The following is a 12,222-nucleotide window of genomic DNA, read 5'->3' on the forward strand; positions in this document are numbered from 1 at the left end:
AGTACCAACTAATGGATAATACATTACACTGAAACGATTAGAACAACGACCCCAGCTCGCGTAGCGCGTGTTATATTTCCATCTGCTATTGTTTCCAGGGCGGGAATTTGATGCGACGACAAGATGGACGCGGCCGACAAGCGGATGTTGGATCGCGAGGCGCTGCGCAACATGATCCAGCAGTGGAACGCCAACCGCCTCGACCTGTTCGAACTGAGCGAGCCCAACGAGGTATGATCATCCATTTTCATCGCAGTCTATAAGCTCTTTTGCTTAACCGCAGTTTAACTTTGAGGAAAGTTTGCTGTTACGTAAGGGTGTGTAAGGGTAAATATTACTTAAAGTACAACACGCTGAAAAAGGCATCAGATTTCATAGTTTTCTGACAAAGGTGATCTCTTCATATTGGTTAAGTATTGATAAATCTTTAGCATACTGATGTAGTTTATAGCTACCAATTTATATATTTATTATATATTTCGACGGTGGAAAGGCAAAAGTTACCAAGCGACATATAGCTATTTTTACAGGAGAGCCGTTTAAAGATTCATTTTTTCTTTAAAAAATCGTAGAAAATTAGCTATTAGCGATATTTTAAAAAATCCAACGGATTTTTAAAGTATTTTAATGCCTTTATTAATCTGTTTATTAAAAAAAAGGTATTTCTGTATACTTAGCGTAGAAGTGGCGTTTGGTTACAATTTACCTAAATTTAGAAGCAGGTAAAAGTTACCAACCGACAAAAACGTTTTATCTTTCAATCTAGTAAAGATATCTAAATATATATTTTTTTCTAAATGGTTCGAATCAAAAAGGGTTAAGTAGAGATTTTTTAAATTAATTGAACAAGCAAAGGGATCTTAATTTCATAATATTCCATTATTATAACAAGCAATGTTTACTATACGACAAATAAAATTCTGTTAGTGTAAGTAATTATATACCTGCCGCCAAATAAATTTAAGCTAGAACTCAAAAGTTTTTACTTTTTAGACTTAGTGAGGAAATTTGCTCAGTATAGTTATGCTGCAATCGAAAATTTCGGGTAGGTGTTAAAAAATTTAATACATGTCTCTACATTTAAATTAATAAAATTAAATAGTTTTAATAAATAATTTGCATTAGTTATTATCAATTTAAGTTCAATACATACTGTTATTGTAGCTTCTGAAATTGGCAAAGCTCTATGTGACCAATTAGCAAATAAAGAAGACACCACCCATCAGCTGATAGTTCATCACAAAATATATTTCTACACTCTATAATATAATACACAGCACTCAAGCTAAAATGTCACAACTAGACAACATACAAAAGGCTCAGCAAAACTTGGAGGAATGCGTTATGAAGAAAATGGAAGAACTTCAAGCACAATTGCAATACGGAGCCGCTAAGGACACTGTTGCAAAAGTCGCTGAGGAGTTTCGGACATTTCGTGAGCTCACATTTTCTATGCTCAGCTTATTGAGAAGGCAGATAGCAGAGTGCTCTAATGCCATTGATGTCATGGAGACGAGGTCTCGCAGAAAGTTCCTGATTGTCACCGTGTGTTCCTGAGCAAAGTGGGGAAAATTGTCTAACCTCATTTCTGAACATAGTGCATCAAAAACTTGCTTTGAAAGACATAACCGCAAATTCTATTAAGGCGTGTTACCGACTTGGCAGACCTTCGGCCCCAGACAGTCAAAATAAAAGCCGGCCTATACTGGTTAAATTTTCTTCTACTGAAGTCAAGACCTCCATCTTCAGAGCCAAAACTAAGCTCAAGAATACTCCCTATTCACTACGAGAGTTTTTAACTAAGGCTCGCCATTTTTTTTAAGAAATAAGGGGGCAAACGAGTAAACGGGTCACCTGATGGAAAGCAACTACCGTCGCCCATGGACACTCGCAGCATCAGAAGAGCTGCAGGTGCGTTGCCGGCCTTTTAAGAGGGAATAGGATAATAGGGGAGGGTAGGGATGGGAAGGGAAGGGAATAGGGGAGGGTAAGAAAGGGAATAGGGTAGGGGATTGGGCCTCCGGTAAACTCACTCACTCGGCGAAACACAGCGCAAGCGCTGTTTCACGTCGGTTTTCTGTGAGAACGTGGTATTTCTCCGGTCGAGCCGGCCCATTCGTGCCGAAGCATTGCTCTCCCACGTATAAAGGGTCTGTCTGTCTGTCTCGCTTTCACGCCAAAACTACCGAACCGATTGTAATGAAATTTTTAATACAGATAGTCTAAAGCCTGAGAAAGGACATAGGCTACTTTTTTACTGGAAAAAAAGCGTTGTAAGGGGGTGAAAATGCGTAAATTTGTTCAAATTAAGTTAGTTCCAAAAATTCATAATAGATGGTGCCGTGCGTCCCCTACATCGCGTCAACCTTTCTACCAAAACTACCAAAAGTCTTTCTATAAGAAGTGGTATTATATTTTCGATTTTTTTCGATTGTTATTTCTCTTTTACGTTATTTAATAAATCAGTACTTTATCTATGCAGTGACGTAACCTTTAACCTATCAATGATAAATAGTTTATGGGTAAAGTTGTGTAATTGGGGGGCTAAATAAGCTTAAAAATTTGGCATAAAATATAAAGTTTAATTAAAAGAAATGAAATATTATGTGCACACTGCACAGTTGTTTTGATTTAAGGGGTACCAGGGTTTTTTTATAAAAGCTTTTGACACCAATTTTGTTGACATCGCGCGCAACTGAAGTCCACGCGGACGAAGTCGTGGGCAACAGCTAGTAACTAATATACTTAAATAATAATAATAATATACTTAAATAGTTATACTTAAAGTGTGTAAGGAAATATATAATATAGTATACTATCGAATTGAGAACCCTCCTCTTTTTTTGGAAGTCGGTTCAAAATAAAAAGACGATTCTCTTCACAAATTCGTTTATTTTATAATCAACTTTTGCTACGGAATCAGTAAACTATTTGGTATGAGTTTATTATAAAATTAATATAAGAACTTATCACATCGGTAAGTTCTTATATTCAAAACAGAAAACTCAAAAAATCAAATTAGCTTGAAAATAATAATTTTAGTATATACCAAGTGTCGTATCGCACAAAACAGTAGTAAGGAAATGCGCGAGAGCGCGCACGCTGGTTGCCTAAGCGACTGATCGAAAAAACCGTTACTATCCACCATATTAGGTATGATTTACAGCGGGGACAACCGACAACGCGTCAAGTGTTTGTTTGGGCTAACCACATTTAAAATTAAATAATTATTTCAGCAATTGGTATCCAAGTAACAAAATTTATAGATAAAACGGCAGGTAAAAGGTTACCAAGCGCCACATATTATCTTAGTTTCGGCGAGTAACATTTACTATATCGAATTTTTGATATGATTACGGTTTGTTAAAAAATACTTAACGACAGAAAAAATATCTCAAGGTTTTGTAAAAGAGTCCGAAATACCATAAATAAATAAATGTATTATAGGTAAAACGTCCCAAGTAACTAATTGATACCATCAGTGGAAAGGCACAAATTACTAACTGTAGTTTGAATTAAAATCGTATAAAGCCAAAAATTACCAAGTAAAAAAAGAAACATGTTGATATTACCAAATGCCTACTTTTTAAAAAGGTGTCAAAAAGTTGTCGCTTGGTCGCCGAAAATAAGAAAAATACCCGTTTCCACGGAGTTCCTAAGCGACATCAAAAGTGCTCGTAGAGACATGGAACTAAGACCAATCGATAGAGAAAAATTCGCTGATTCCGAATACATAAATAACTCACTTTGACCCCTAGTGTCGCTTGGTAACTTTTGCCTTTCCACCGTCGATTTTCATCAAATTTGGCAGTGCCCTGAACTTAAATATGACTGCGTGATGATTGATGCTCAGTAAAATGAGAGTAAATGATGTTCAATTGAAACGCATGATGCAGTGGATGTTTTGTGGTAATTAGTGAAGGTGACAATAATAATTATAGAGGTACTCTATAGCCAGGTGCATACACACATTGACCCTACAACCTTGATGTTGACATTATTAAACAGTGTAAATTGTTATAGTATCATTCTCGCTGTTCCTTTGGTAAGCCCATAAATAAGAGGTTTAGTAAGTTCTTATAATCCCATGAGTTATTTTATGCACGACCTACGAGAGTAACGTACAGAGTTCTCTTATCAGAGTCGACCCGTCAATCGACCGAGAACAAGTTATAAGTCATTAGTGCCGAAAGTGTGCTCATTATTCTCTTACCATTACCCGCAACGGAACCATTATTAATACACTAATTGTCCTAAACTATCGCTCTAATGGACGTAAATGGTCGGAAAAGAGTTCTCACTGCACCACTTCAGAAGTTCTAATTAAGTTACTTCTAGTGAGAGGTTTAAACTTTAAAGAAGTTCCTTCTAGTGAGGTGTTTAAAGAGTTTCCTAGCTCCTTAATTTCAACGAAAATATTTTCATTTATTGGATTTTAACGCCGATTACTTTAATTGGATTTACCTGCTTGATGCCTTCAGTCAACCGTAGATAACACGAAGAATCGGAGCTGACCGATGTTCAACTACACTGTTCACCAAAGTAACTGTCACATGACAGTTACTTTGGTGAGTGTAGACAAATTCTACATCTGCCTGAGTATTGGCAATGGCAAATTTCCGTGTTGATTCTAGGAAACTTTGAACTAATTGATGCAATATTGGTGTTAGGATTGCTTAATTTCCCGTCAAAACTCTGACTAGACATTAGGCAAGCTCTAAGTTTAATCAGAAAGGCTTATCTACGTTGACATGTTAATTTAGGTACCCAATAATTTTCTTATCCGTTTCCTTCCGCAGTCAAATACACCTTTTATCTCGTTTATGGTAATTATGGTTTAGTACACTCACATTCTGCGGATTTGAGCTGGCTAACTATACACTAGTGTCTAGATAATTACACACACATTAATTAGTAATTACAAACTATTAATTCAATGTTTCCTTAAAATGAACAATTAATATTCCATAATTGTTATAAAGTGTTATTAGATTATTATTTATAGGTTCTTTATTACTATTTCCACCTTTCTTTGCAACATTAATTGCAATCGAAAAACTTTCCCAAACGGCAATAAAAACCCAATGTATTAAATTTTGAATTGGTTGTTATTTCATAAACTTTTCCTTTAGCTGGGCTAGATCAACCAGCCCTGAATAAAGTCAAGGTCTGAGTTCTGTTCCCTATATTTTTTTTCCTAGAATGAAGAGATGAGCATGATCTCTACATTCTAAATCTAAATCGTTTTCTAAATAGTTTCTGTATTTTTATTTTTTATTCTTAAGTTTTTTTAGTTGCGCTTTATTTACTTACCTTTAGTGAGTCATGTAAATTGTAGGTAATTGTTCAAACAGTAAAGATAAGAGCTTATCTTACCGAGAATGGGATCAGATAAGACAAGTTAAAATCCTTTCCGCTTCTTACAAAATAATTATAAACAAAGCATGCTGGATTAGAAGATTTTTTCAAGCAATCGTAATTCGTAAGCTATGCATAAAATATTTGAATCGCAACCGGTTCATTAGTCATGCTGCAACGATTTCGCTGCATAAATTAAGAATAATATGTAATATCTTTTCTTATGTTTACAAGAATTTCGAGCAATGAGATCCGTGTAATGTCCTTCAACTCGGAGTCCTTTAGTAGTTACAATTAGCTAACCACCAAGATAATCCAGAGCTTTTGGGTAAACGACGACGTGCTACAGTTTTTAAATGATTGCACCGCATAATTTAAGGGCGCGCATTATATCAAATTGCTTTACATGATCGACTGTAATATCAATATTAATGAAAACACTGAATGTTAAATTAAGATGCAGCAAACTTTAGGACTAACACTGACTATGTTACTCAAAAACACGATAGCATACAATTTTCTCGATAGAAAAAAATTGCTAAGTTGCTTTCTCGATAGAAAAAAATTGCCAAATCCCCTATAATTAACACGTTAAACTGCTAGTATTGGAGTAATACATTAAAATAAAGCTTGAAAATTTTTAGTATTAAATAATTACATTATAGATAAGGCAGGGATTATGTTACATATTTTTTAATTTATATTAATAGATTATATTCTTTAAAAAAAAGAATACCTATAACTGCCCGCTAACTTGGCGATGATTCCGCGTCGTCCTTTTTCACCTGGCATATGAAAGACGGGCGTGAGTGTGAAGAGAGAAGGACGATGTTTGATTTTTTGGGTTGGTCACCCCCTTAATTCAGATGTATCTTAATAAGTATTCGTTTGTAGACAAATATAATTTGCAAACACGTAAAACAAAGGAACAATGCAGCGCATATCGGCGACACTAGATGATAGGCGTAGCGTGTCGCTTGCCCTCGTCCGCGTCCGCGTCACCGCGCTCGCGGCGCTCGCGGCGCACAATATGTAACGGTGCCCGTGCAATTTGCTCAATTGTGTGTCTCGTGTTCCAGAACTTGGAGTTCCATGGCGTGATGCGTTTCTACTTCCAAGATTCGGGTCAGAAGATCGCGACCAAGTGCATCCGCGTCGCGTCCGACGCCACCGTCAGCGATGTTATAGGTGAGAATGAATATTCTTCAACTATTATTATTTATAAAAACCCCCCCCCGACAAAAAAGAGGGGTGTTATAAGTTTGACGTGTCTGTCTGTCGGTCTGTCTGTCTGTCTGTCTGTCTGTCTGTCTGTCTGTCTGTCTGTCTGTCTGTCTGTCTCTCTGTCTCTCTGTCTGTGGCATCGTAGCATCCAAGCGGGTGGACCGATTTTGATCTAGTTTTTTTTGTTTGAAAGCTGACTTATTCGAGAGTGTTCTTAGCTATAGTTCATCATCACCAGTCTGCTCTGTGCTGAAAAATCGCTGTACATCTGGTTAATGAAGGGCCGATTAGCAAATTGCAGTCGTTTGGTGGGCTTTATTGCATTCTAGGTCGTGAATTCATGAATATTTACACATTGATGGAAAGTTGACCTGGTGCTGCAGCATCACCTGATAATCAATAGGATACCCAACTCCTCACCAAATTAGAGCAATGGTTTCGTGTTTAGGCTCATTTTAATTGCGACAACTAGTAAGACGTAGATAACCAATAATTTTTTGCATGCTGCTGCTGCAGCATCACCTGGATTCTATAGGAGCCCAGCTCCATATTAAGAAACCAAAGTGGAGGTTTCATGTTTGGACTCATATTGACGGCCTCATCAAAAAATACACTCCTAGATGGTATTCATTGGGATATAATATGATCCTGTTGATAGGAATTATTCTGCACTATAACCAACACAAGTTTAAAAAGCTTGAAATAAAATTAAATTAAGAAATTTAAAAAAACCTCCGCCAAACAACTTTAAAAAGTAATGAAATAATATATTTTACTGACTTTAAGTTTAAATAATTCCTAAGTGTAAAGTGATATTTTAGTCCATAATTGTTGTCAAGGTGTGTCGGGGGACCGCTAATGTAGATGTTCGATTTCACAAAACATTATAGTATCGAGACAATCAGTGACATGGCGATACAAAATGCAAAAGACACTGTTGGCGGTCCCCCGACACACCGTCTTGTTTCCGAACCGGCGCGGCGGTAGGCACCTTAGACCCGACGTTCAGAAAAGATTTTGCAAAAAATTTACTCTGAATAAAATTATTTTGATTTGATTTGATTACTCCCTAACCATGCAAAGATCGTGCTAACAACTGGTGTCGCACATCACAAAAGTTAAAATTGATTATTATTTACAAGACAAGTTCATGCAGTGCAGGTAATTACAAATTACAATTTACCACATTACAGAAATACAAAAGATTCTCAATGGTGAAGTCATAAAATATAACAAAGATACTTTATCTAGGTAATTGCGAAATTACATTCTTCTATGAAGCCTGTATAATTTGTATATCCAATACAAATTATAGCAAAGAAAAACATTGGAATGCACTGACCTGTCGTGAGAAGCGATAGTTCAAATGACAGTAAATAAATTGGTTCCGGGTTGTCAGTTAATCCTACTTACTGCCCCTCTTTTCAATCCTCCTGTTCGAAAAGAAGAAGTAAATCCTCCTTTTATATTGTTATCTCAGGTTGGCCTGTGAACAAATGACTTAATTCTTTCAGTAATTCAGAAAGATGTATGGTACTGTTTCGTCAGATTAATCGTAGGAACAGCTAAACAATAGTTTAATAAATCTCTCAAATCTTGCTTGATTAATATAATGTTTTTTTATCAAAGTATCATAATGACGAGAATACAAGACATTCTAAAACTGCCATTCATCAGCGAGAAAATGGCCTAAAATAATTTTCTTCTGAAATCTTTATTATATTTTACAGCCTCTAACAGGCTATATTATAAACGCTTTTGTCATTTAACATTTTATAGATATTGTATTGTTTACCTATTGACTACAATGCGTATTCCTATGATATAGCTCTACCCTCTTATTAATAAACGCCCTATAAGCTTTGAATAGTTATACAGTGTTTTGTCTTCTTCAATCCAATTAAAAATTTCACTTGTGTGACAGGAACAAAACACTATATAACTATTCAAAGCTTATACAACGTTTATTAATAAGAGGGCTAGTCTCCTACCTTAAAATCTTGCATGCATAAATATATTTTTAACATTAACATTTTCATACGATAAATTGATAATGATTGCATATAATTCCAGAAACGTTGATCGAGAAGTTCCGTCCAGACATGCGCATGCTGTCCCTGGGGTCGTACTCGCTGTGGGAGACGCACGGGCCGTCGGACGAGCGCCGCCTGGAGCCTCACGAGAAGCCGCTCCTCGTCCAGCTCAACTGGCACGCCGACGACCGCGAGGGACGGTTCCTACTCAAGTGCCTGCCTGATAACCAAGTAAGGAGGTTTTTTTTATAAAATAAGGGGGCAAACAAGCAATCGGGTCACTTGATGGAAACTGGAAAGCAACTACAATCGCCCATGGACATTCGCAATATTAGATGCGTGCGTTGCCGGCCTTTTAAGAGGATACGCTCTCTTCTTGTAGGTTTGCAGGTCTTATATGTCCGGAAATACTGATGTAAATACTGATTATAGGAAATAGGGAGGCGTACTTTTGGGTCTCTTTAATGGGATAAGATGTGTGTTTTTATTGGAGACTGACTTCCTAACGCGAAAAGAGTAAATTTTAAATGGCTAAAGAAAAAAAATGCATACTTCTAATATTATGATTATGCTAAGTGCGGTATTTTTAGATGCGCGACCTTGAGTCAGCAACGACGATACTGTATCATGTATGTAACCGTATATGTAAATAGACCAGCTGTCTACCGATTAATATTCATAAGGTCAATAAGATAATATTATTTTTCAGGTGCCTGTTTCTACAATTAACGAAAAGTCGGACCAAAACTTTAAACGAAAATTATCTAAGAGAGAAAAGAAGGAACTGAAGAAGAAAGAAAAGCTTTCGAGGCTGAAATCGGATTCCAACAACGAAAATCGACCCGTGGCAGAAAAATTGTACACAGGTAATTAATAATTACCCATTACTTTAATTAACTTTGTCTATTTATTTTTACTAGAGATCGCCCAATGGTCGAAATTCGACCTTAGTTTCAACGACATCGACATTAGGATTACTACCTATATATTTTTTTTTCAACTCTTGTCTCTGGGACTCAGCTGATCTCAGACTGGCCGTGTAAGCATTGTTAGTGTCTAAGATTCAATAAAAAAACTATAATCCATTTTCAATTTGTCAACTTGTTGTCAACAGACTTCAACCATAAATAAAAGAGTATAATTCGTATGTATAGGCTTGTCACTCAAAAATATGTCATTTCTCATGTGTGTGTGTTGTAGTGTGTGTAATGTTTTATTTGTTAAAAAAATGTATGATAAAAGCATAATTTCAAAATAATATTAGTTCGATGCACTACTTCACCATATAAACTATATGGTGAAGTAGTGCATCGAACTAATAACTGTGTAAAATTCCATGCACCTATGTTTCCCTATTTTTCGTAGAAAGGGTTACAAAGTTTTTCGTTCACGTATTAATATTATGATAAAAACATCTTCATTGTAATTGACACAAGTAATGTGCATGTTTCGTTGTGCCATCACGAAACTTCGGCATTGCATATTAATTATGATAAACAATAAATAATGTGGGGGGGGGGGGGGTTGTTTGGGGAAAAGGCTCAACCGCTTTCTTTTCGGGAAATAGTATGAAGTGAAAATAGTTAATCGGTTATTTGCATCCAACTCAAGATCTATCAAAATACCAACTAGTAAAAAATTATAAACTAAAGTTGTAAGGCTCTGTCCCTATCAGACACGGCGCGGCGCCGGCACCGTGTTACGGCACGACGCCGCCACCGTGATACGGTACGGCGCCACACCGTGTCACGGTGCCGCGTACGGTGCGTCCCTATTCAGTCGATATTTGCGCTCGAACGAGAGTGCTTGTCTGGATACTGGATATGGATCGCGAAAAATTATTCTCTTGTTGTTACTAAGACCAAGATTGAAAAAGAATCATTAAATATTTTTTGAAGTCGGTTAAAAGGAAACCGAGGAAATTTTATCTATTATTTATTATAGATAAAATTTCCTCGGTATACATGACAATATTTGCACTACGCGACTTTGATATGTATTTTCATATTATACCTCGTTTAAGTTTGGACACAAATTCTGTTCGGAAGTTTCACCAGAATAGGGGCGCGCGGTGCACCGTATACGGCACCGTGTCACGGTGCGGCGCCGTACCGTGTCACGGTGGCGGCGTCGTGCCGTAACACGGTGGCGGCGCCGTGCCGTGTCTGATGGGGACGCAGCCTAAGCACTAAACCAATAGCTATTGAAAATTTATAAAACGTGTTATATTAAAATCCGCCGTGATGGGAGTAAAAGCGTATCGAATTTTCAGTGAACAGTTGTGACGCAACTCAGATAAAACCGCATATTTTATTTACACTCGTTCGAATGGTGCTAATCGTTTGTTTACATCAACAATTGCGGAGTATTTGTTACTGATGTGCTAATCTTTTGCGCAATAATCAAGATTAAGCAAATGTAAATATCATGGAGCATTGAATGAGATTTTCAAAGATTTTTGCTCTTTTAGAAGTTTTTGATGTGCAAAATTCTTAGGGCTTAGTAAAACGTCATGTTAAGGTGCAAAATACTATATTTGTGATATGTTTGTAAAGACCGCTCATCGAACGGGTAGAATAAAAAAAAACGTTTATGGCTATTTGTCTATATTTTCACTTGCGCACGAATATGACTCTATGTTGTTCGACGTTGGTCGTGTTATAGGTTGGCGTAAAAAGAGGCAAGACGTATGTTGCGCTAGGCTCAAAATGTATCTTTCGGGTGACCAGAATTCAATGTGTACAAAAGTTTTTTGTTGCAATTTGCATCTTTAACATTGTTAAAGTCCAGTCTGCAAGTTTTCGCAAGTTAACGTGCAATTATACATTTAATATAATATGTTTTGTATACAGAGCTTCCGGAGACTTCGTTCACGCGAAGTATCAGCAACCCGGAGGCGGTGATGCGCCGGCGCCGACAGCAGAAACTCGAGCGGAAACTGCAGCAGTTCCGCTCCAAAGATGGCGGACCAGACACCGGTGAATGCAATTTTCCCTAATATTATACGTCTGTAAACTAACCCAGTTACAAAAATAATAAACCGGCATAATTGGTTGTTGTTGCGCTTTTAAAACGCTGTTTGTGTCATCGTCGGTCAAGTGACTTCCCTGTTCTAAGGCCTAATTTCACCATCGACTGTTAAAGTTAATGCTCGAATTAGTTTCATGTTCCCTCCTTCGTTTTTCACACAGACATAGATCATGATAGATACCGCATGTGTATGTACTTCGCGTGCCATATCGCGCTCCCAAACGACGAGCAATGCTCGTCTTTCGAAAGTCTGTTCTTTAGTCTGCTATCGGAATCGGACGTCAATCGGAATTTTAAAAATGACTAAATGCCTATAAGTGCCATATTGAGCTGTAGAAATTCAAATAGAAACTTTGGCCTAGATAATGGGCACTTTTCTTATCATCGGTACGACACAGTAGCTATGAAAAAGTGGCACGCTCGTTATCATACAAATGGAGCAACATGCGGTATCTATCTTGATCTATGTCTGTGGTTTTTCATATGGATGAATGAGAAGACATGACATTTTAACGAGCTGTTAACCCTAACAGACGTAGGTGAAATTGGACCTAAAGTTCATATTTTTGAACAGAGA

At 37.0% G+C, this 12,222-nt stretch overlaps 1 protein-coding gene across 1 annotated transcript in view; it reads left to right on the forward strand.

Annotated features, from left to right (window-relative positions):
* The window catches only part of LOC121731364, a 112,082-nt gene that overhangs the window by 19,766 nt on the left and 80,094 nt on the right, over window positions 1–12,222 (forward strand). Inside the window, exons 2-6 of the mRNA XM_042120768.1 lie at window positions 99–231; window positions 6,438–6,546; window positions 8,656–8,846; window positions 9,325–9,481; window positions 11,468–11,593. Coding sequence (XP_041976702.1) covers window positions 124–231; window positions 6,438–6,546; window positions 8,656–8,846; window positions 9,325–9,481; window positions 11,468–11,593 — 691 coding nt within the window. The 5' untranslated portion in view covers window positions 99–123. The remainder of the gene's footprint in view (window positions 1–98; window positions 232–6,437; window positions 6,547–8,655; window positions 8,847–9,324; window positions 9,482–11,467; window positions 11,594–12,222) is intronic.

The sequence above is a fragment of the Aricia agestis genome, chromosome 10 (genome assembly GCF_905147365.1).
Source record: "Aricia agestis chromosome 10, ilAriAges1.1, whole genome shotgun sequence".
Classification (NCBI taxonomy): Eukaryota; Metazoa; Arthropoda; class Insecta; order Lepidoptera; family Lycaenidae; genus Aricia; species Aricia agestis.